At 45.2% G+C, this 25,218-nt stretch overlaps 1 protein-coding gene across 10 annotated transcripts in view; it reads left to right on the top strand.

Moving 5' to 3' along the window:
• SENP6 (SUMO specific peptidase 6) overlaps positions 1-23,750 on the top strand; it is a 187,038-nt gene extending 163,288 nt beyond the window's left edge. For all 10 annotated transcript variants that reach the window (XM_045010858.1, XM_045010854.1, XM_045010861.1 and 7 more), the window contains 5 exons: positions 3,993-4,096; positions 9,702-9,790; positions 12,928-12,996; positions 13,091-13,241; positions 22,941-23,750. In XM_045010858.1, the coding sequence (XP_044866793.1) occupies positions 3,993-4,096; positions 9,702-9,790; positions 12,928-12,996; positions 13,091-13,241; positions 22,941-23,150 (623 nt within the window). In that variant the 3' untranslated portion in view covers positions 23,151-23,750. The remainder of the gene's footprint in view (positions 1-3,992; positions 4,097-9,701; positions 9,791-12,927; positions 12,997-13,090; positions 13,242-22,940) is intronic.
• The last annotated feature ends 1,468 nt before the right edge of the window (positions 23,751-25,218 follow it).

Consider the following 25,218-nt stretch of genomic DNA (forward strand, 5'->3'; position numbering starts at 1 on the left):
TGAGGCATTGGGAATCGTTTTTGGAATTCGGAAGTTTCATCTGTACCTGTTCGGATGAAGTTTACTCTTCTCACTGACCATCGACCCCTGACTTCAATTTTTGGACCCCACACAGGCATTCCTCCATTAGCCGCTAGTCGTATGCAACGGTGGGCATTGTTGCTTTCTGCGCACACATATGAAATCAAATATAGGAAATCCACTCTGCACGGCAATGCGGATGGTCTCTCAAGGCTGCCATTGCCAGTCACCCGTCAAGATATTGCCCAAAAGGAAATCTTTTACTTTGAACAAGTAGGGAATACACCTATCACCGCTATTCAAGTAAAGAAGGCAACTCGAGTTAACCCAATATTGTCCCCAGTTATGGACCTGGTGATGTATGGAACATCTTGGCGAACTTCTCTGGTCTCACCTGACCTTGTTACCTACATGTCCAGGAGGACGGAGTTATCAATCCAATCTGGTTGTTTGTTGTGGGAGAAACGTGTCATTATCCCACCACCACTGAGATCACAGATGTTAGAACAGCTCCATTCCGGTCACTGTGGAATAGTGCGCATGAAGGAAATTGCCCAAAGCTATTTTTGGTGGCCTGGTTTGGACAGTGCTATTGAAGAGAAGGCAAGAGCTTGTATGTCATGTCAGGGTGTGAGGAATGCACCCCAGTGGGCACCCCTACATCCATGGGATTAGCCTGAAAAACCGTGGCAATGTATTCATGTTGACTTCGCTGGCCTCTTTGAAGGAAGCATGTTCTTGGTGGTGGTAGATGCCCATTCTAAATGGCCAGAAGTCTCTATAATGCAGTCCACTACTGCAGAGAGTACTATCCAAAAACTCCGAGGACTCTTTAGTCGTTTCAGTCTGCCAGAACAACTTGAGTGACAACGGACCGCAGTTCGTCTCTCAGAAGTTTCAAAAGTTTACGAAGGCAAATGGGATACACCACATCACTTCGGCACCATATCATCCATTCACCAATGGATTAGCTGAAAGATTTGTGCAGACAATGAAACAAGCCTTGAAATCGGCAAGGGGACAATTATCCATTCAAAAGCGTCTGGACACCTTCTTATTATCCTACAGAAACACACCTCATGCTACGACCAAGGCATCCCCGGCCTTTCTAATGATGGGACGACAGCTGAGCACTTGCTTTGATCTGCTGAAACCTTCTGAACCCCGACAAATTGTGCAATGTCAGCAGCAAAATCAAGTCATCAGGCGTGCACCCAGAGCAAAAGACCAAACCTTTAGCCCGGGACAGCTGGTTTTGGCTCGGAATTATACTTCTGGAGCTAAATGGGTCCCTGCCACTGTCATCGCTCAAACGGGACCTGTTTCCTACACTGTACAGACTGCAGAGGATCTCACCTGGCGGCGACATGTAGATCAGCTGCTGCCAGGTCATACCAGTCCTTAGGATACATCTTCAGTAGAGTTGCCTGACTTCACCACCTCCTGCGAGACACCGAATCAAGAGTCACCTGTTCCTGACTTTACCCCTCCATTACTGCCAGTGGCAGAGATACCCCTCTGCCTGACATGAGCTGATACCCCATCTTCACCTCTTCACTCCACGAACCCTGAGCCCATTGTCAGGGCCGCGCCCAAGACACTTTCGGGTGCAACCACACCAAAAGTTCGCCGTAATCCACCTAGAGACAAATGGCCTCCTCATCGGCTGGATCTTTAGCTAGGGCGAACCCACAGTTACGGGGCAAAATAATCCGCGGGGTTTAGCCGGGAATGGAGGCAGTCTACTCTCCTTCTCTAGTTAGTGTTTGTTTTATTTTGGGGACATTCTTATTAAGGGAGGAGGAATATGTTGCGTATTTGGTTGTCATGGTAATAGAATCTTGTGGTGTTATGGCAACTGAGTCAGATTATTAGGGGATAGCCCAGCCTGTTTGGCTGGCTGTTGGTTAGTTCTGTGTGTAGCAATAAATGGCTGCTCCAAGGTTTACAGCTCTCTGTGTCTCCAGTGATTTCTTCCTAAAGCTGTTGCCCCCAAGGATATAACACTTTGTGCCTGAAATTTTCCGTGCTTGGTGTCTGCCTCAAAGTGAAACTTTTTTGAAAAGTTAGACAAAATATGTATCGTCAAGTGTCTGAGTTATGAGAGGGAGAAGAAAATGCAGTTTTCCCACTATTTTATTAGTTGTGATTTATGAGGTGGCTCACAGTTGCTAATCCTTTACACTTAAAATTTGACATCCATAACATTCGTTACGTGCTTTGCCCAGTTGCTTTAATAATTCATAAGATGATGGAATTACAGTAGAACCTGAGAGTTATGAACACCAGAGTTACGAACCTACCACTCAACCACACACCTCATTTGGAACTGGAAGTACATAATCAGGCAGCAGCAGAGATCAAAAAAAAGCAATTACAATACTGTGTTAAACTGCTAAAAAAATAAATAAAGGGAAAGCAGCATTTTTCTTTTGCATAGTAATGTTTCAAAGATGTATTAAGTCAGTGTTCAGTTGTAAACTTTTGAAAGAACTGTAATGTTTTGTTGAGAGTTATGAACATTTCAGAGTTATGAACGCCCTCCATTCCTGAGGCGTTTGTAATTCTGAGGTTCTACTATATGTTCTAATATCCTTTTCCTCCTTACTCCCCAGGTATCTGTGCCATAGAAAAGTCATATTTTAAACTATTAAGTTAACCCCTTAGAAACACTGGGCGTAGGTGAACAGCTATTTAAATGCATAGCTGTTTCCAGCTCCTGTTTATCACCAGTCTTGTGATAGTCTCATTCAGTCATATTTCCAGCTTTAAGAAAAATACCAACTATCAGCTTCCTTTTTTTTTTAAATGAAAGTTTCCAGTACTTTATCATACAGAGAAGTTTGAAAACATGAAACAATTGTACTCCAAAGGCTCAGAAACAAGAAGACAAATAAAAAGAAACTCATATATATATTTAACTTGTGTGTCTATATCTATATACAAAATGAGATTTTAAAACAAATCTCATTGATTTGAGAGCCTGTCCCATGACTTATAGGGTTGGCAGCCATAGCATAGTGAAAAAACCTAGTTTTCTGAATTGCTCCAACTCGGTCATACCAACATTTGTGTGTGTGTGTGTGTGTGTGCGCGTGCGCATGTGGGAAGGGGGGAGCAGGTTCTGTAAAAGTGCAACCCCACTTTCTGTTGCTGCTTTCATCTTTAAAATACCCATGTGGGTTAAGGGACTGAGTCCTGACCTGTACTCTCTAGGCAAATTACTTCAAAACTATGCCTTAGTCCGCAGCTCCAAGGTCGACTCCGCCACCGCCGTTTGCAGTGATGGAGTTCCGGAGTCGACCGGAGCGCGCGGGGAGTTCGAACTATCGCGTCTAGATTAGACGCGATAGTTCGAACTCCGAGAAGTCGAACTCACCGCGTCGACCCGGCAGGTAAGTGTAGACTAGCCCTTAGTTAAGTCATGTGTAAAATAGGACCAATAATGTTTTAACTCACCCTTGGCAAGTGCTTTGAATCCTACCAAAGAAAAAGGACTTTAAATATAAAGTATTACTAGTTTTGTTTTGATAGATGCAAGAAGTAAAGCACAGAAAGACAACTCCTTTGTGTGGGGAAACATAGAGTACATTAGGCAAAGGTTTCATGGAGAAGAACTGAGCTGTAATGCTGTGATCAAGCAACAAGTCACATAATGTCTCTGCTTTCTCATCTGTAACACTGGTATATTTATTTACCTACTTCACAAGGGCTCTGAGACTAGTGTTCCTAAAGTTCCTTTGGAAATGTAAAGCTTTCAGGAAGTAATTTATAATGCAGAATTTTGCTAGTGGCATAAACACATATAGCTTAGTTTCACTAGTCATCGTTTTGGTCTAGGTCTAAAGATTTCAAATGCAAAACACTCTGAAATTCTATTTGTGAGGAACATTTCACTTAGTCCATTATGAGGTTATAAAAATGATGTTGTATTTGATTTTTAAATTTATGGCCATCTGTGTTTAATACAGATGGCTTGCACAAGATCAGGCTGAACTATAGCGAAGACTCCACTGATGGCAGTAAACTAAATGAAGATGAGCTTATAGATTTTTCTGAAGATCAAGATAACCAGGTAAAGAACTTAATAATGTTGCTTAGGTAATGTGTACTATTGTTCCCCTTCTGAAGAATAAAAATCAGATTGTATGTGTGAAGAGTGTTTTTAAAAGCAGTATGCAGATAGTAAATTTTGTATTGTATGAAACCTAGATTTGCCACTTGTAAGGTTAGAACCTAAAGCATTTGTTGCTCAGTATTAGAATTATACTTGCATTTTAGCTCCTAGAAGATTAACGATATACTCTTTCATGAAATTGGCTCAGTAAGAATCTGCTGTACAGATCATGCACTATGCTTTGTGCAGTTTTGCTTATTGACCATGGAGTATAATGATTTAGCTGAGGTTTTAAGAGACCAGTGACTATTACTTTCCCTTAGTTCCTCTGCTTCTGTCTTCATAGCAGGTCCTGGAACCATCTACTCTCTGTTCTTTAAATGCCATTCCTTGGCAATAGACAGACTTTGTAGGTATAGAATCATAGACTTTAAGGTCAGAAGAGACCATTATGATCATCTAGTCTGACCTTCTGCACAATGCACGCCACAGAATCTCACCCACCCACTCCTGTATCAAACCTGTGTCTGAGCCAATGAAGTCCTCAAATCATGGTTTAAAGACTTCAAGGTGCAGAGAATCTTCCAGCAAGTGACCCATGCCCCACGCTGCAGAGGAAGGCAAAAAAACCCCAGGGCCTCTGCCAATCTGTCCTGGAGGAAAAATTCCTTCTCGACCCCAAATATGGCGATCAGCTAAACCCTGAGCATGTGGGCAAGACTCACCAGCCAGACACCCTGGAAAGAATTCTTTGTAGTAACACAGATCCCACCCCATCTAACATCCTATCACAAGCTATTGGGCATATTTACCACTAGTAGTCAAAGACAAATTAATTGCCAAAATTAGGCTCATTCTCATTATACCACCCCCTCCATAAACTGACCAAGCTTAGTCTTGAAGCCAGATATGTCTTTTGCCCCCACCATTCCCCTTGGAAGGCTGTTCCAGAACTTCACTCCTTTGCTGGTTAGAAACCTTCATCTAATTTCAAGTCTAAACTTCCTGATAGCCAGTTTATACCCATTTGTTCTTGTGTCCACATAGGTACTGAGGTTAAATAATTCCTCTCCCTCCATGGTATTTATTCCTCTGATATATTTATAGAGAGCAATCATATCTCCCCTCAGCCTTCTTTTGGTTGAGTCTCCTTTTATATGACAGGTTTTCCTTTCCTCAGATCATCCTAGTAGCCCTTCTCTGAACCTGTTCCAGTTTGAATTCATCCTTCTTAAACATGGGAGACCAGAACTGCACACAGTATTCCAGATGAGGTCTCACCAGTGCCTTGTATAACGGTACTGACACCTCCTTATCTCTACTGGAAATACCTCGCCTGATGCATCCCAAGACAGCATTAGCTTTTTTCATGGCCATATCACATTGGCGGCTCATAGTCATCCTGTGATCAACCAATACTGCGAGGTCCTTCTCCTCCTCTGTTACTTCCAACTGATGCGCCCCCAGCTCATAACAAAAATTCTTGTTATTCCTAAATGCGTGACCTTGCACTTTTCACTATTAAATTTCATCCTATTACTATTACTTCAGTTTACAAAGTCATCCAGATCTTCCTGTATGATATCCCGGTCCTTCTCTGTATTGGCAATACCTCCCAGCTTTGTGTCATCTGCAAACTTTATTAGCACATTCCCACTTTTAGTGCCAAGGTCAGTAATAAAAAGATTAAATAAGATTCGTCCCAAAACCGATCCCTGAGGAACTCCACTAGTAACCTCCCTCCAGCCTGACAATTCACCTTTCAGTATGACCCATTGTAGTCTCCCCTTTAACCAGTTCCTTATCCACCTTTCAATTTTCATATTGATCCCCATCTTTTCCAATTTAGCTAATAATTCCCCATGTGGAACCGTATCAAATGCCTTACTGAAATCGAGTAAATTAGATCCACTGCATTTCCTTTTATCTAAAAAATCTGTTACCTTCTCAAAGGAGGAGATCAGGTTGGTTTGACACAATCTACCTTTTGTAAAACCATGTTGTATTTTGTCCCAGTTACTATTGACCTCAATGTCCTTGACTACTTTTTCCTTCAATTTTTTTTCCAAGACCTTGCATACTACAGATGTCAAACTGACAGGCCTGGAGATCACTTTTTTCCCCCTTTCTTAAAGATAGGAACTATGTTAGCAATTCTCCAGTCATATGGTACAACCCCTGAGTTTACAGATTAAAAATTCTTGCTAATGGGCTTGCAATTTCATGTGCCAGTTCCTTTAATATTCTTGGATGAAGATTATCTGGGCCCCCTGATTTCGTCCCATTAAGCTGTTCAAGATTATCCTTAACCTCCATTCCATCCTCAATGTTTAGCGGTCCCACTTCTTCTTTCTTTGTTTTCTTCTTATTTATATGGCTATAGAACTGTTTACTATTGGTTTTAATTCCCTTTGCAAGGTCCAACTCTACATGGCTTTTGGCCTTTCTCACTTTATCCCTACATGTTCTGACCTCAATAAGGTAGCTTTCCTTGCTGATCACTCCCATCTTCCACTCCTTGTAGGCTTTCTGCTGTTTCTTAATCACCTCTCTGAGATGCTTGCTCATACAGCTTGGTCTACAACTCCTGCCTATCCATCAGCTATTGCACCTAGGAAAATCTGAGCCCTATTATTATTACTAGCACTTGTCCTCCAGTCTATATCTGGGAAGTTAAAGTCTCCTATGATCACACAATTTCCATTAGTATTTACTTCATTAAAAACATTAAAAAGGTCTCTATCCATATCCAAATCAGATTCCAACGGTCTATAGCACACCCCAAGCGCTATCTCAGGGGAGGCTCTAGTAGCTTTTTTCCCCAGTGTGATTTTTGCCCAGGCAGGTTTCCATCCCTTCTTATTTCTTTACAGTCTACCTCATTGATATACAATGCTACTCCACCACCTTTGCCTTTATTTCTGTCTTTCCTTAACAGCAGATAGCCTTCAATATCTGTACTCCAGTCATGACTACTATTTCACCATGTTTCTGTTATCCCTATAATATCCGGTTTTACTTCCTGCACCAGTAACTCTAGTTCCTCCATTTTGTTACCTAGCTCCTCGCATTGATGTACAAACATCTTAATTCTTGCTATTTGGCTTCACTCACATTCTTTACCCGATTAGGCCCAGACGTTCTACCACCGGTATAACCTATTAGAATTGTATCTAAAGTACCCTTCTTCCGTATGTCCATTCTCCTACCCATGACAGTATCCTTTCTTGCTTTGTTTTCTTCCCTCTCAATGTTAAAATCTGGCGTGGAGATTACCTGGACATCTCCCAACCAATTCCTAGTTTAAAGCTCTCTTAATCAGTTGTGCCAGCCTCCATCCTAGAAGTCTATTTCCCTCCCTACTCAGGTGAAGTCCATCCCGAGAGAACAGTCCTCTGTCCATGAATGCTTCCCAGTGGCCATACATCCCAAAGCCCTCCTTATAGCACCACTGCCTGAGCCATCTGTTGATCGCCATGATCTTGTCACACCTTTGTTGCCCTTCTCTAGGAACACTGAAGATCACCTGAGCCTCGATTTCCTTAAGTGTCTTCCCCAGCCTGGCACAGTTTCCCTTGATACATTCCAGCAAGAATTTAGCCATATCATTCGTTCCCCACATGAAGGACAATCAGCGGATTCTTTCCTGCTCCCATTAGGATCCTCTTCAGCCTCAGGTCCACATCCTGTATCTTAGCACCTGGCAGACAGCACACCTTTCTGTTCTCTGGATCAGCTCTGGTTACAGGCCTGTCTATTCTCAGTAAGGAGTCCCCAATCACGTAGACCTGCCTTTTCTTGGTGACGGTGTGATTCTCCGGTCTATCCCCTGTTCCCTCTGGCTGCAAGTCCTCTCGATTCCTATTCACCCTTGCAATCCTCTGCAACCCATCCCGTAGCCTCCTGGGGCTCATGTTTGGTGTCCTCTCCATTGACGCTTCCCCTCTCCTTATAGAGCTAGCTGCTCTTCTCTTCTTCCTTGCCCTCTCACCTTCAGCGACCATCTGCTATGGCCCTTCTTCATTTTCCGAGTCCGCAAACCTGTTCCTGAGCTCTGTTGCTCCTTCACTAGCCTGTCTTTTCCTCTACCTGGTTCGCTTAGTCACATGCTTCCACCCTCCACTTTCCTCACCCAGCAGTCTCCCCTCAGAGTTCTTTGGTCCTGCTTCCATCTGCAAGTCTGAGCTTTTCCCTCGTGTCCCTTTTTTTGTTTGTTTGTTTGTTTTTTCTTGTTTTATAATTAAATTTAAATTGGGGTTTTTGTCTAGGTTTGTTGTCTTTCACTCTCCACTACCAAATCAGAGGATCAGGAGAAAACATTGGGATTTACAAACTGTGAGGTCTTAATGGAAAATGTCCTTTACAAACCCGTTGTAGGTCCACTGCTTTGAGGTCCTGGGAGGGAGGGCATTCTTCCAGGGCCTGTAAAGGCTGTACTTACGGAAGGTGTATACAAAGTTATCCTCCCTTAAGAGGCCATCAGAATTGAACCAATGCCAGTGCAGGTCTTCACATCTGAAATCAAAGGATCAGAGACCCTCAAATCTTTTCACATGAGTAATAGGAGTCTTCTGTTCTACCATTTATCTCCCTCTCCAAAAAAAAAGAGACTGAGTATAGCACATCTTGGGATTGGAGTTTTGTTAAGCAGTATTCTTCCTACCAAGCCCAGCATACTGAATAATCGTTTTCAAGGTTTGCATTTGTGGTTTTTTTTGTGGTCAAAACCTCATATCTGGGCTGAAACCTAAACTGCTGTTGCAGATAGACTAAACTCATTTCTCCCAGCTCATGATGGTGCTGGGGTCTGCTTTAAGCCTTCCCCCAAATAGACTCCTTATTGTCTTTTTCTCTGGCACTCCCTAAATCTCAATGAAAAGGGAACCTTTGCTGGGAGCAGATGATTGAGAGGCCCGTAAGAGGGATGGGCAGAGAGTCTGAGTTGGGGTTGGTGGAGGGAGGCAGTCAGGATAATGGTGTAGGCTGCCTTGGCCTTAGTCCCTGCATTTTGGGAGGAGAAGGGGGTATGTTGAATCTTCTTGTTGCAGCAGCAGCTCAGGATTCAGCCTGGATTTGAAGTTACCATTCACATCTATCAGAATTTGCCAGAATTGGAATAGAAACAGGTAAGTTGAGCTAAAATATATAGAGGCTGACTGCAATAGAAACCTTTAAGAAGGCACAGCCATAGGTGAAATGTGTATGACACTGATGCCAGAGAACAGCCATCTAAATTCTCCCTCAACTTGGCTACACATTGCATTGTGAGTTGGCTAGTTCCCTCCAAAAATTTTTCAAATATTTTTTTTTTTTTTTTTTTTTGAAAAGCCATCTCCCAATCCTGGTAGGTTTGCTGAGTCTCCTCAATAGGAAACTGACAAGGAGTAATGTTAGCTGAAAGTTTGATGATGCAAAATTTACTGTTAATTTGTGGGAGTAAACTATGCTAAACTTGAGTTCCTTGTCTTAAGTAAAGACTGTAAATATAATAAGTAATTTTTATTTGCATTCCATTTGAAAAGCAGTCAGCCTATAAACTCCCACAAATATTTTGTTTTTGTAGGAAGACAGCAGCGATGATGGAGGCCTTGTTGATGATAACTGTAATTCAGAGTTGGGACAGTGGCATCTGAAGCCTAATATTTGCATACAGTAAGTATAAAGATGTATTGATTAGAATGAGCTTCAAACTAATACAATGTAAAACAGAATGACAGCACTAAGAGGGGTGTCACTCAAACTTTATAAGATGCTGCTAACATACTGTTTATATTTTTAGAGGTTTCTATATTTTGCAGTATTATCTAGTTTTATGATTTTGTGTGGAACTCCTTATGCACTGAAAATAGATATTCCCTTTTGGTTTGCTAAGGTTGAAAGATTTGCTTTTAAAAGCATCTGAAGATATTTTTATTCTAATAAAACTGCTGTTCTTAGTGATTTAGTATTTAGGCTCCAATTCAGCAAACTACTTAAGCGTGTATTTAAGTGCCATCCCTATTTAGCAAAATACATAGGAAATTGCTTACAATTCAACATGTGCCTAAATAGATGTTGAATTAAGGCCTTAGTTGTGGGCATCTCAAATTAGCTGGGGAGAATGTGATAGATATTAAATAATATAAAGCTAAAATATGTATATAGAGTCTCCATTTCTTGCCAAAAAATATTGTGCAGTTGTCGTCTTTCGTGCACCTCTTTCTCTGACTTACCTGTTAGGTGTATTTCCTTTGCTTTGTTCAGAACAGTAACAATTGCTTTTCACTAAAACATTTCTTTCTATTGAAAACACTCCAAGAACCTGAAAGCTATGAAAAAGCAAATTTATTGCCTATCACTAGCTTTAGTAGTTCACATTTTAAGTGATAAAAATGTAGGCTCCTAAAGTCATAAATACTTTTTAATTAGCACTGATGTCTTTACAGCTTCCCTTCTATTCTTTCTCTACCTTTTAATCCTATTTTTCCTTCATCGTTTTTCCTTTGTGTTATATTATATACTAAAAGAAGGAAAAAAATGCACGCATGTTGTAATAGTATAATATAAAGCTTACAGTAACAAATATATAATGGTTTAATGCATGAGTATCATCCATAATTAATTATATTTTATGCCCTATTTATAACAGCAGAAGTAAACCTAACTTGTGAGATCTAAGAATATCACAGCTTGAGGTGCAATGGCTTCAAGTTATGGTTTGAAATGAAATACCCCATGCAGATGGTGATCGCCCCCCTTCGACACTGCTCCCACCCAAAACAAAAAGGCTTAATGTGCCATGGATTACCTTTAGCACTTTGAACTCTAGTCTATCTGTAGAAATGGATACATCACTTTAAAAGCCATAAACTCTTTCATATCGTCACACATAACCATAAGGTCCCTCTTACTAACAAGATCCTCAAAGTGTCATGTCAAAATCTTGGTTTAACAACAACAAAAATAATTTGGGGGTTTCGTTTCTTCATTATTTTAAAATGCACCTCTTTGCTGAAACAATATTTTAATATTTAAAAACCCATTGCTTGTGTAAGTAATTTAGCTTGTTTCGAAGTTTAAAGGCTATGCAATTCAAAAATGTTTACAATTACTAGGCTACCATAATTATTTTTACTATAAACATGGTTAAATATTTCCATTCTACTTTGAAAAGTAGTTACTTGCAGTAGCATCATCTATAAAAATATAATAAGATACTGCAAAGATTGTTTTGTATTATATCTGAACATTGCATTTGTTTTCTGTTGTCGGGAGTTGGCTATTCATTTGGGTACATGAATACAAGGACAAGTTGTTTCCACTGTTAGCAGTGATAAGTATATGAACCAGTAACAAATATTAAGTATCAGAGAGGTAGCCGTGTTAGTCTGGTTCTGTAAAAGCAGCAAAGAATCCTGTGGCACCTTATAGACTAACAGACTTTTTCAAAAGGTGTTTTGCCTGATTTTTTTTTAATGACTTTTTTCTTTTGCTTCAGCTTTTGCTGCCACTGGTTGGAAAGTCCTGCAAACTAAATGCTCATGCAAAACTTTTTTTTTCTGTATTAGGTTCACTGAGTGAGTTGAAGAGGTAGTTAGGTTTTTTCCCCCAAATATGGAGAAGTGTGGTTTTTTTTTTTAAGTGCAGACATTTGTTATGCCTACATAAGTGCCTACATTTGTACTGACCTACAACTTAAAGCAGTAAATGAGTTTCTGAAATATTTGGTTATATTACTTATTAAAAAAGAGGACATTGTCATTTTGATACTGACTATATATAAATGTGTACATTAAATCATTAACTGTATTTCTGTTGCAGTTATCTGACAATGTGTACTCTACATTTTCTTCATTGTTTTGTTTGCTGTTTTCGTAAAGGGACATTGTCAACTTGAAATCTAGTCAATTTTTAAAAAAAAGTTTAGTAGTATAAGAGATGGAATCTCGGGAATTTACAACTGCATTTTATTTTAAATGTCCTCCTTTTCCCTATTGCTGTGTGAAAGATCCACACAAAAATCAAAATTGATGAAGGCCTAATCCAGCTAAGTGCTTAAGCACATGCTTCATTTCCAGGATGCAAGTAGTGCCATTAATTTCAATGGGATTAGTCACATAATTAAAGTTAAGTACACGTTTAAAATCTGGTAGAGCACTTAAATGACTGTACAAGAAGATCAGTGGTACTCACAGTTTTGTCAAATGTCCAGAGTTGCACACTGAAAGAATAGAGTAAGTTTTCTCTAATCTTTCAGTGAGAGTATCTTTAGGTCTTATGTGTAACAAAGGATATGTCTACACTGCAAAGAAAAACCCTTGGCAGAGTCTCAGAACCTGGGTCAATTTACTCAGGCTAGAAATAGCAGTGTAGACATTCCTGCTTGGGTTTGAGCCTGGGCTGTGAAACCTAGCAAGAGGGAAGAGTCTCGGAGCCTGGGCTTCAGCCTGAGCAGTGACATCTACACTGTTGTTTCTAGCCCCACAGCTCAAGACCTGCGAGCGTGAGTCAGTTGACCCATGCTTTGAGATCAGCACAACGGGTTTCTCTTTGCAGTGTAGACCTATCTAATAAGTAAATAATTTTCAGACACAATGTGATTCTTTAAAATTGGCACTTTTAAATAGCCACTCAAGCTTTCTGGACTTCGTGAAATGTTAAATCTAGAGATAACTTATTTTGCATTTATACTGACTTCAAAGCAAGTTGTAATATAACTTTTTGTGCTTTTCTAATTGTTGTAAAATACTCAGTACTTCTCAGAGTGTGTGTTAAAAAAACAAACAAATAAATCTTTTTCTCATTCATAGACCCTGCATTCTGCTTATGGACTCCCTGAGAGGCCCTTCCCGGTCAAACGTTGTGAAAATATTAAGGGAGTAAGTTCTAAACATGTAATTCCATTTTTTTCAAAAGTTTTAACATGCCATAAGGAAAAGAAAGGTCTTGATTTCTGTACACCTTTTGTCACAGATATTTGGAAGTAGAATGGGAAGTCAGGAAAGGCAGTAAAAGAAGTTTCTCCAAAGATGTAATGAAAGGCTCTAATCCAAAAGTGCCACAACAGAACAACTTCAGTGATTGTGGAGTGTATGTACTGCAATATGTGGAGAGCTTTTTTGAGGTAAGTTTACTTGCTTCTGTCATGGTATTTATTTTGTATCCTACATTAGTCAAATAAAACTTAGTTTAAAGAATGGGAAGCATTCCAGTGCAACAGGATTTATGGGTGTTATAAAATAAGTTTCCAAGATGAAACAAATCCATTCTGGAAAAGACAATAGTTCTCATATTAATGATCACACAGAAAAAGTGTCACAACATACAGTTTAGAAGAGATTGATGTTTCTGAGGAAAACATTAAGAAAAATGTTTTCCATTGCTGCACATAGTGCAATCATATTGTTAAATTATGCCTTCAGCAACTCAGTTTTAAGTGAGCCTTGTAATCAATTCAGCTTTAAACACAGAAGAAGCTTCTATTAACATTTTGGCAACCTAGTAAGTATATCTAATTCTTGAGGGGTTTTTCTTCCAATAATCCAGGAAATAGGGTTCTGAATATACTCAGTAACTGTAAACTTCTCGCATTGGACTTCTCGCTACACTAGAATTTAAGAAGCTCAGGCGCCTGGATGTGCAGTTAAATTACTGAATTGTTACCAGATAAGAACCAAATCCTTGTTGCATTGAAATAAAACAGTATAACTCCCATGATTTCCAGAGACCAGAATTTGACTTTAATTGATAAGCTTCTCTTTTAACTTTCTTATATATTTTATTACTTTTACCTTCAAATTAGAGCCTCATGCACACTTTTTCCTGTGAACTAACCTGGGGAATATGGCAGGCAAGAACTGTCTTCATGGTACATTCCCTCTTTGCATAAATCTGCAGTCATAAGATACTAGAAGTTCCAATTCTTCATATGGTGAAGGAGTTAAAAGGCAACCAAGTTCTGTAATAATTTTCAGCCCACTCACCCTGCAGAATAGTTCCCAAGTTACTACAGACTGAGTCTTTCTCTCTATCTGGTCTGGCAACATGATTAAAGAAATTGTCAATCAGGGATGCTCCTTGCCTCTGGCATATCCCCTGTGAGCCACATTATACTGCAGGAAATAACATATGGGGGAGAATTTGGCTCATATTCTTGTACTAGATGCACAGGCATTGAATATTTTTGAGTTGATAAATAATCCAGTCAGTTTTGGTTACTAATATATTTGAAAATTACAGAAAAGTCCCAATAATTGTTTCAGCTACTAGGCAAATAGCAGAAATTTTTTATTTATTTATTTATTTTTAAAGTGGTGTTTAAGGTAAAGCAGAGGCCACAACTGTTACTAAAACAAGTGAAGAAAAAGAAATGGAGGAAGGGAAGCAGCTACAGAATGTTAATTCATGTACTTTTTTCCTTAGACATGGATTTATTTCAAATACATCTCTACTCACATTTAAAAACCTAACCTATATGTTCTGAAAGTAAAACAGCTTTGACCGAGAGATACAATAATTAGGAAACATAAGAGATGTCTCTTTCTTATCATGATAAAAAGTAATTACCGAATATACTCGTCCATAAGCCGAATTTTTTTAGTAAAAAAAGGGACGCACCAGAGAAGGGGGTTAGCTTATGAACGGGTATAGAGAGTGAGAGGTGGGACACAGCCCCTCCCCCCAACAGAGGGGGCAAGGAGAGGCAGCACAGCCAGAAGAGAAGAGGCGGGGCCAGAGTCTCTCCGCCACGCTGCTCCCCCCCAGCCTTCGAAGCAGCTGCAGTTCCAGGGCTGTCAGGCTGCAGCCGTGCCGCTCGGCCTCGCACCCCCAGAGCAGGCTGTGGCCGCGCCGCCCGGGTGCCGGAGCATGGTGTGGCCACGTCGCCCCGTCTGCCCCACTGGAGCAGGCTGTGGCTGCACTGCCCAGCCTGCCAGAGCAGCTCCAGCCAGGCCAGAGACATCCTCCCCTGGCCCTCCCCAGATGGCCTGGGATGGGATGGGGAGAGTGTGGGGATCCCGGGCTAGGGGTGGGGTCATGTGGGGAGTGGTCACAGGGGTTACTCCACTGACCCCCAGCTTCTTCCCCCCTCCCCCAAAATGTCCCCACCAGTTGCTGTCCCGGCCTGTCAGGGTAAGCAGCTGGCACGCGGGGACACTTTGTTTACGTAGGTTTACCTCCATGCCTGCGGACACTGGAGGTAAACAAACCATCTTGGCCCCCCGCGGCTTATCCTGATGGCCCAGGAGCCAAAGTTTGCTGACCCCTGAATTATACGGTCGGCTTATGAACAGGTTATAAAAAAAATTCCATTTTTATTTATCCATCTTGAGTGGGGGCAGGGGGCGGCTTATAAACGAACTGGCTTATGATCGTGTGTATACAGTACAACTGACCATACATTAATCTTCTAACTAAAGGTAAAATGCTTCAGTTATCAGATGCATTGTAGTTGTAGCTATGTCAGTCCCAGGGTATAAGAGACACAAGGTTGGTGAGGTAAAATCTTTTATTGGGCCAGCTTCTGTTGGTGAAAGGGATTTCAAGATTTATATATTTGTGAGTTCTAGAATGTGCCATGGAAACCTGCAGTAGTATATAAGTGTTTTATGATAATTGTTGTAATTTTAGTCAGATCTCTTAAAACATAATCAGTCAGCACAGTAAAATGTGTGGATGATACATCTCCAGTGAGAAAAGAATGATGCTATAGGAAGTGATGCTGGTGACTAAATAGGATAATATCCTTTTCTCTGATCTGTTTAAAGCAGTGCCCAGCAGGGTGGTAAGGAGTGCTGTGCTGTGCTGCTGAAGGCACTGCCTTTCAGATGAAATGTAAAATTGAAGTCCCTGGCTAATTGCGGTCATTAAAGACACTTACATGAGTAGGGGTATTAACCCAAATGTCACGATCAAATTCCAGTTTGGGTTATTACATTCAGGCTACCAAAATTTTCCATAAAAACGGTAAGGTGGTTTTCTTTGTTCGAAATCATTAGTGTTGTTTTTACAGTACTAACATGTGAAAGCAAGGTCTGTGTGTCCAAAAGATTTTGCAGTCTAAATAAACTATTTGTGCAACTTTTGCGTTTAACCAAAGCAGTGTGACTGAATTAACATTAGTGTATGTCAGGTTACTCCATGATTTATTTGAATTTAGAGGGGAGTGTAAAACAAAAATAGAAGTCCATTCTCTGATGCCTGGAGGGGAAGAAGGAAGGAATGTATCTTTTCATTGGTGGGTGGAATGATTTCTATATCAAATTATCTGTAAAGTGGTTTGAGATCTTTTTGAATGGAAGGCACTATTTTACATTTATAAATAGCTTTATGTTATTTGTACTTTCTAAAGTTCTTCTTCGAGTGATTGCTCCAATGCATTCCAGTTAGGTGTGCGCGCCGCGCGTGCACGGCTTCTCCGGAACTTTTTCCCTAGCAACCCCGGCGGGCCGGCTGGCGCCCCCTGGAGTGGCGCCGCCATGGCGCTAAATATATACCCCAGCCGGCCCGTCCGCTCCTCAGTTCCTTCTTACCGCCCGTGACGGCAGTTGGAACTGTGGAGTGCTTGATAGCTCTTCACGTCCCTAGCTTTCTCTAGTTCATTGTTGTACATAGTTAGCATAGTTAGTTATAGTTGTTCAGTTAGCATAGTTAGTGTTAGTTAGTTAGGCTAAAAAAGGGGGGGTTCCCCCTTTTTTTGCCTTAGCCGGTGCGGGCTCATGCCCAAAGCACCGGGCTTTAAGCCCTGCACGGGGTGCCAGAAACCGATGCCCGTAGGAGACCCGCACGACGCGTGTCTCCGCTGCTTAGGCGAAGGGCACCGAACTGACAAGTGCCAGATCTGTTTAAAATTCAAGCCGCGGACCCGTAAGGATCGAGATAGCCGCTTAAAACAGATCCTCATGGAGGAGTCCCTCCAACCACCGGCACCGCCCGCGCCGCCTCCGCGGCCTCCTCCCGTGCAGGACACACCGCCGGCACCGACTGCGGCACCGCCGGCGAAGAAAGCGGCTGCGAAGACTCGGCACCGCTCCCTCTCGCCCGCCAGGAAGCAAAGACTGGCGAAGGCTTTGGCTCAGGCGCGCGTGCAGGACTCCGCCAAGGCGACTCCGCAGCCTGCAGCCCCTGTGGTGCCTCTGCACAAACAGTGCATTGCACCTGTGACTCCGGCGCCGCAAGGGCCGTCGAGTCCGGCGCCGCCTCGCTCCCCGGTGCCGTCCGTGGTCGAGCTTCGGCGGCCGTCGACGCCGGAGACGTTCGCCTCGGCGCGAGAGCTGATACAGCTCATAGAGGCTCCAGGCCTCCGGCCCCCGGCACCGCCGGCGCGGGCTGTCGTCTCCAGGGGAAAACCGGCGGCAATGGTCCGGCCACCCTCCATGGAATCGAGGCGTGGACGTCGGTCACGGTCCCGGTCTCGCTCCCGCACCGTCGACAGCTTGCCGTCCCGCCGATCGCGCTCCCGGCACCGCACCCCATCGCGGCACCGATCGCAGTCTCCTCGTCGGTCGAAGTCCCGGTACCGCTCCGTTTCGCGGTACCGGTCGCACTCCCGACGTCGCACCAGATCGAGGTCGCCACCAGCTAGGCACCGCCGGTCTCAGTCCCGGCACCGTTCCCGGCACCGAGACTCCCGCGGACGCTCCAGGCGTTGCAGTTCGCACTCTTGGTCGAGCTCCCGACACCGGTCGAGCTCCCGGCACCGCGGTGATCATGGTCGGTCTCAGCATCGGAGATCTTACTCCCGGACCAGCCCCTGGCACCGGACCAGCCCCTGGCACCGGACCAGCCCCCGGCACCGGTCGAGCTCCCGGCACCGGTCGAGCTCCCGGCACCGTGAAGACCGTCGAGCGAGGTCGCCTTCCCAGCGCCGAGGGGAAGAGCATCCCCCGGCGGTGTGCCCTGGACCCTCTTTGGCACCTCCCTGGCCTTCCCGCCCTGAGTCGGTCGCCTCCGGCGCAGAAGCCTATGGGCTCCCGCCTCCAACGCCGCCAGCCCAGCCTAGCGGGGCCCAGCAGTGGGGTTTTTGGGTCCCATGGGCACAATATGAGTCGGACGCTATGCCTGCTCCGCCGAGGCCTCCAGCGGCCCACCGCAGAGTCCCAGAGGCATCGATATCCCGACCACCGCCATCCCCACCGCCAGCCGTTCCGGTGGTGCCAGAGTGCCCCTCCGAACCCCCAGCCCACCACGCGGTGGACCCCTCTTCGGCTGAGGTCGTTCAGGAGTTATCCTCCTCATCCTCTCCCGATGAGGCAGTGGCCGGCGCGGCATCAAGGGAGCCGCCCCCCGTTGATGCGAAGGCGCATCAAGACTTACTCCGCCGTGTGGCGACGGCTATGGACCTCCCTATAGAGGAAGTAAAAGAGGACGAGGACCCCATCACAAACGTGGTGGGGTCAGACGTGCCACTCCGGGTTGCGTTACCTTTTGTGCGCACGGTCCAACGAAACGCCACCACCATTTGGCAAACGCCCGCTTCCGTGCCTCCCACAGCCAGGGGAGTGGAAAGGAAGTACTCAGTCCCTCCATCGGGCTATGAGTACCTGTACGTGCATCCAACTCCGGACTCCCTGGTGGTACAGTCCGTTAACGATAGGGAGCGTAACGGCCAGCCGGCCGCTGCCCCAAAGGCGAAAGAGGCAAGGCGGATGGACCTTCTCGGCCGAAAGGTCTATTCTGCAGGGGGCCTGCAGATGAGGATCGGTAACCAACAGGTCCTCCTGGCCAGATACGTGTTCGACATACTCACGTCTCTGGCCAAGTTCACTGACCTCCTGCCGTCAACATCCCGCCAGGACTTCACCACAATGTTGGAGGAAGGGAGGCGGTCCTCTCGCTCCTCCATTACAGCCGGCCTCGACGCGGCGGACTCAGGGGCACGGACCTTAGCAACAGGGGTCACGATGCGGCGCATCGCCTGGCTCCAATCTTCCACCCTGCCTCCAGAAGTCCAGTTTACTCTCCAGGATTTGCCCTTTGACACCAAGGGATTGTTTTCGGAGAAGACGGATTCGCGGATCCAGTCGCTCAAGGACGGCCGGGTGGCGATCCGGACACTCGGAATGCATACGCCGGTTACGCAACGTAGACCTTTCCGCCCGCAGCCCTCCCGCTATCAGTCGCGGTACCGACCCTACCCGGCTCGGCGACCGGCCCAAAATCGCCGTCGCCCGTCGGGCAACCGCCGAAACCGGGGCCAGGCCGCTTCCAAAGCCCCACAGGCAGCGAAGCAACCCTTTTGATGGGACGCACGAGGGCTGCACATCACTCTCCCCTACGGATCCTCATCGTTTATTTCACAACCGCCTCTCCCGTTTTTTCTTGGAGTGGTCCCGAGTAACGTCGGACGCCTGGGTGCTCAGCACGGTCCACTCGGGATACCGTCTTCAGTTTGTTTCTCCACCTCCTTCCCACCCACCTTCCCTGTCCCTCTTCAGGGACCCCTCTCACGAGCAAGTCCTCCTACAAGAGGTCCAGACTCTGTTGAGCGTGGGTGCCATAGAGGAGGTGCCTCCCTCCAGGCGGGGCAGGGGATTTTACTCCAGGTATTTCCTCATCCCCAAGGCAAAAGGCGGGCTACGTCCTATCCTGGACCTTCGCGGGCTGAACAGATACCTACTCAAGCCCAAGTTCCGCATGGTCACCTTGGGGACCATCATTCCCTCCCTGGATCCGGGAGACTGGTTTGCGGCCCTCGACATGAAGGATGCCTACTTCCATGTCGCTATTTACCCCCCTCATCGGCGCTACCTTCGGTTTGTGGCCAACGACGCCCACTACCAATTCGCCGTGTTGCCATTCGGCCTTTCGACCGCCCCCAGAGTATTCACCAAATGCATGGCGGTCGTCGCCGCAGCACTGCGACGGAACCAGATACACGTATACCCGTACCTGGACGACTGGCTGATTCGCGGTCTGTCCAGACAGCTCGTGGAGAGTCAGATAATAGAGGTCCTGGCCCTCTTTCGGCGCCTCGGTCTTCTTGTCAACACCGAGAAGTCAACTTTGATTCCGACGCAGCGAGTCGAATTCATTGGGGCGGTCCTCGACTCCACGATGGCCAGAGCCTGTCTCCCTCGCGCTCGACACCAGACGATGGTCTCCATCATCCGAGACCTCGTCAGTTTCCCGACCACGACGGTGCGGTCATGCCTCCGCCTCCTGGGCCACATGGCATCGTGTACATACGTCACCGCGTACGCACGACTTCACCTTCGTCCGTTTCAGTCCTGGCTCGCGACGGTGTACCGCCCGCATCGCGACGCCATCGACATGGTGGTCACAGTCAACAGGACGGCTCTCGACTCCCTCCGCTGGTGGCTCGACCCGGAGGTCGTGTGCGCCGGAGTTCCGTTCCACCCTCCCCGGCCATCGGCAACGTTGACCACGGACGTCTCTGCGCTCGGATGGGGGGCTCACCTGGGAGACCTCCACACTCAAGGCCTCTGGTCAGCAAGCGAGCTCACACTCCACATCAATGTCCGCGAGCTCCGAGCAATCCGTTTTGCATGTCACACCTTTCGGACCAAGCTGCAAGACCGCTGTGTGACAGTATTCACGGACAACACAACAGCAATGTTCTACGTGAACAAGCAGGGCGGAGCCCGCTCGTCACCTCTCTGCAGGGAAGCGATCCTCCTGTGGGAATTCTGTGTGGCCCACTCCATTCACCTGGAAGCGTCCTTTCTTCCGGGAGTGCAGAACACGCTGGCCGACCATCTCAGCAGGTCGTTTCTCTCCCACGAGTGGTCCCTCCGTCCCGACGTTGCTCTCACGATCTTCCAGAGGTGGGGGTTTCCCCGGGTCGACCTCTTCGCCTCCAAGGCGAACAGGAAGTGTCTCCAGTTCTGTTCGTTCCGGGGGCACTCGCCGGGCTCTCTGTCGGACGCTTTCCTGTATCCGTGGCAGACTCACCTCCTCTATGCCTTCCCTCCGTTTCCACTCGTGCACAGAGTGCTCCAGAAGCTTCGGAGGGATCGAGCCACCATGATACTCGTGGCTCCAGCCTGGCCGAGGCAGCATTGGTACACCCTGCTGCTCGAGCTCTCCGTTCGGGAGCCCATCACCCTCCCGTTGTGGCCGGACCTCATCACGCAGGACTTCGGCAAACTCCACCATCCGAATCTGCAGTCCCTCCATCTTACAGCCTGGTACCTGCGTGGTTGACCCACGCAGAGAGGGGCTGTTCGGCGGCGGTGCAGCAAGTCCTGCTTGAAAGCAGAAAGCCTTCCACTCGTACCACCTACATGGCAAAATGGAAGAGGTTCGCGCTCTGGTGTGACCAGCAAGGGCTCAACCCATTCGTGGTACCTGTCCCTACCATCCTAGATTACCTATGGTACCTTAAGGAACAGGGTCTGGCGGTTTCCTCCTTGCGGGTCCACCTCGCATCACTGTCCGCCTTTCGTCCGTCGGTGGAGGGTCGAACCATCTTTTCCAATCCGATGGTCTCCCGCTTCCTGAAGGGCCTCGACCGCTTGTACCCGCCAGTACGTCGCCCTGCCCCGACCTGGGACTTGAACCTCGTCCTGGCCAGGCTCATGTGTCCGCCATTCGAGCCTATGGCCACGTGTTCTCTCCTCTACCTCTCCTATAAAACGGCATTCCTGGTTGCCATAACGTCTGCAAGGAGAGTCTCGGAGCTCCGAGCGTTGACGGTGGGCCCCCCCTACACCGTCTTTCACGCTGATAAGGTGCAGCTTCGTCCTCACCCGGCCTTCCTACCAAAGGTGGTCTCGGCCTTCCACCTTAATCAGGACGTCTTTCTCCCGGTTTTCTTTCCGAAGCCCCATGCTTCGTCCGGGAGCAACAGCTCCACACTCTCGACGTCCGTCGGGCGCTGGCGTTTTACATCGACCGGACAAGGTCCTTTCGGCGTTCCACCCAACTCTTCATCGCAGTCGCTGATCGCATGAAGGGCGAACCGGTCTCTACCCAGCGCATTTCCTCCTGGGTGACTCAATGCATCAGGTCATGCTACGAGCTTGCTCACGTGACACCATGCCGACTCACCGCTCACTCTACAAGGGCACACGCCTCGTCAGCCGCCTTCCTGAACCATGTTCCCATCCAGGACATCTGCAGAGCGGCCACCTGGTCTTCGGTCCACACCTTCGCCTCCCACTACGCGTTGGTGCAGCAGTCTAGAGACGATGCAGCCTTCGGCTCTGCGGTATTGCATTCCGCCACGTCTCACTCCGACCCCACCGCCTAGGTAAGGCTTGGGAATCACCTAACTGGAATGCATTGGAGCAATCACTCGAAGAAGAAAGAACGGTTACTCACCTGTAGTAACTGTTGTTCTTCGAGATGTGTTGCTCCAATCCATTCCAGACCCGCCCTCCTTCCCCACTGTCGGAGTAGCCGGCAAGAAGGAACTGAGGAGCGGACGGGCCGGCTGGGGTATATATTTAGCGCCATGGCGGCGCCACTCCAGGGGGCGCCAGCCGGCCCGCCGGGGTTGCTAGGGAAAAAGTTCTGGAGAAGCCGTGCACGCGCGGCGCGCACACCTAACTGGAATGGATTGGAGCAACACATCTCGAAGAACAACAGTTACTACAGGTGAGTAACCGTTCTTTTCTATAAAATTTAAGCATTTAATAACCAGTATCAATCATCTTGCAGATCATGTGGGAAAACATTTAATGGTAGTCAAATACAACTTTGAAAAATCTAGTTCTCCAAGATGATAGAGATTCCTTTGTTACTCACTACAGAGAGAGAGAACGTTTTGATGACAATTCCAGATTCTCAATTGCATTGTCTTGTGTTTAATATCACTGTGTTGTATAAAGATTGTTATAATACTCATCTGAACTCTTTCCAGAATCCCATTCTCAATTTTGAGCTACCAATGAACTTAACAGACTGGTTTCCACGCCCCAGAATGAAAACTAAACGAGAAGAAATACGAAACATAATCCTGAAATTGCAGGAACAGCAGAACAAAGAAAAGAAGGGACAGAAGGACCTACGTTCACCAGAAGGATCTCTGCAGGAAGGAACAGAACAATTTATCAACAGTAGCTCAGACTAAATATTATGTCTGTTGCATGTTAGCTCTGCAGTCAAAAACTGAAATATATTTTTTTTGTCTGCCCAGACTAAAAAATTGGAGTATTCTCTGCTCAAAAATTATTTGGGAATGTTAATGCCTGTATAAATGTGTCATAAAAGGAATACATTCCCAAAAAGATATGTATTAAGTAAACAAGTTTGTACATATGTTAATGAGGCCAACTTTTTCAGCATTTGTAATTAATTTTTTTCACTTGTTAGGAAGCTTTTGTTATGTATTTCTGTTAATAGAACTTAAATAGCTACTTCTAAACAAAGCAAATAAAGAAAATATTTATAGGATGAAATGGTTAACTTTTTTCTTTTTCAGTAAAATTGTCATGTAACACATGGGATGATCTGGTAGCAAGATAATTAATTCATATTGTGACCTTTACATTTGCCCTTACAAGATTATTCTGCTTGATCTACAAACAATGAGGATGTGTCAAAGTGCACTGTGACCCCAGAGAGGGTAATTCACATGCTCACAAACAGTATCCAAATGTAAGCAATGTAATTAATTGTTAAATAGGAATGCTTCAGATTTGGGGTCATGAGAAGATATGCATTGCTGTTTTAAAAAAAAAACAAAACAGTTGCTCTTTGACCAGAGATTACTACTCAAGCAGTATTATAACAGTTTCAAATAAAGTGATCTTGAGTGATACTATTAAATCCTATTTTGTGACTCCCAGATGTTGTACAGTTGTATTTTGAAATTTCCCTCACTATAAAATTGTATTTTGGTAAGTGTACTTGGATAGCAGATTGCCCACATTACATTTTCTATGTTACAATTCTGAATGTCACATTCATATGTGCTTTATCTGAGTAATGAACATTTACAAATGTATGATTACTATTTTTTGTAATGTCCACACCAAAAAATACCAAAATATCAGTGTTCATTGCTTGCTTATTTGTTTGTTCTTGATTCTAGGTAGCATCAAACTAAGCTGTTAGAAATAATTCGTTTATTTGGATATTTTCACAGTGTAATCTGATTTTAAACAATATAAAAACAGCCTTATGAAGCCAGCATTTCTTGTAGTAGAAAACTAAGCCACTACCTTGCACAGCCCTTTAAATATTAAAAAGGTTTTGTTATGCAGATGAGAGAATAAGAACTGTTGTTGCAAGGATCTTGAATAATTCAGTCCTTCCTTAACATTAATTAACTTATATACAGGGAGGGGGAAATTGCCCCCTCCCATTTAAAAAAAAAATCTGCAGGAGAGGTGGGGAAAATAAAGGTTCCTCCCACCCCACCCCGCAGTGTTTTCTCCAAGTTCTTTGATTGGTGAGTGTGCTTTGCTGCCCCCTTCAATTGTCAAAGAACCAGGGAATTCAGCTCCCAAGCCCTGTGGGTCCGCTGAGATCAGCTAAAGACACTGGACCATTCACATGTAAACTTGTGCTTCTACATCAGCTTTTCTCACACTAGACCCAAACAGCATTACCAAATAACTTGTCCTGCCAGGGAAATCCTGCACAGATAGTTTTCGGTGACCCCACCCTTCAAATAGGATTTCTCACAAAGGCACCATGATTGCACAACCTTGGGATGTTACCTTTTGCACAGCTTGACCATGGGATTTGGGGGAGGTTCTGTACATTTCCCCCCACCTCTTTTCTCCATGCATGAACCCTGGACCACACAGAGCCCTCAGAGGGGCTTGGGAAAATGTGGATGCTACTGATATATGTTAGGGAAGATGTGTACACAGAGATTTCCCTTTGCAGACAAGTGTGGTTTAACCTCTCTTGTGCATAATATTAAATATGTAATACACAGAACTCTAGTCATGTCCTGCATTCTTGCCATTGTCTGGGAAAGTCTATGATAAAAACAGGGTCAGAAAGAAGACAGGAGGGATGGGAAGACAATAAACAGTGCAACTAACAATCTAGAATAGTTGCTTATACAAATGCAAGTAAAATCAAAGATACAGGGGGGAATATTGAGATCTAGATATACTTGCAAATAGAAAACATTGTATTCCTTCTCAATCCAGTCTTCCAGTTTTTCCCTAATGAAACATTCT

The sequence above is a fragment of the Mauremys mutica genome, chromosome 3, assembly GCF_020497125.1.
Source record: "Mauremys mutica isolate MM-2020 ecotype Southern chromosome 3, ASM2049712v1, whole genome shotgun sequence".
NCBI classification, from domain to species: Eukaryota; Metazoa; Chordata; order Testudines; family Geoemydidae; genus Mauremys; species Mauremys mutica.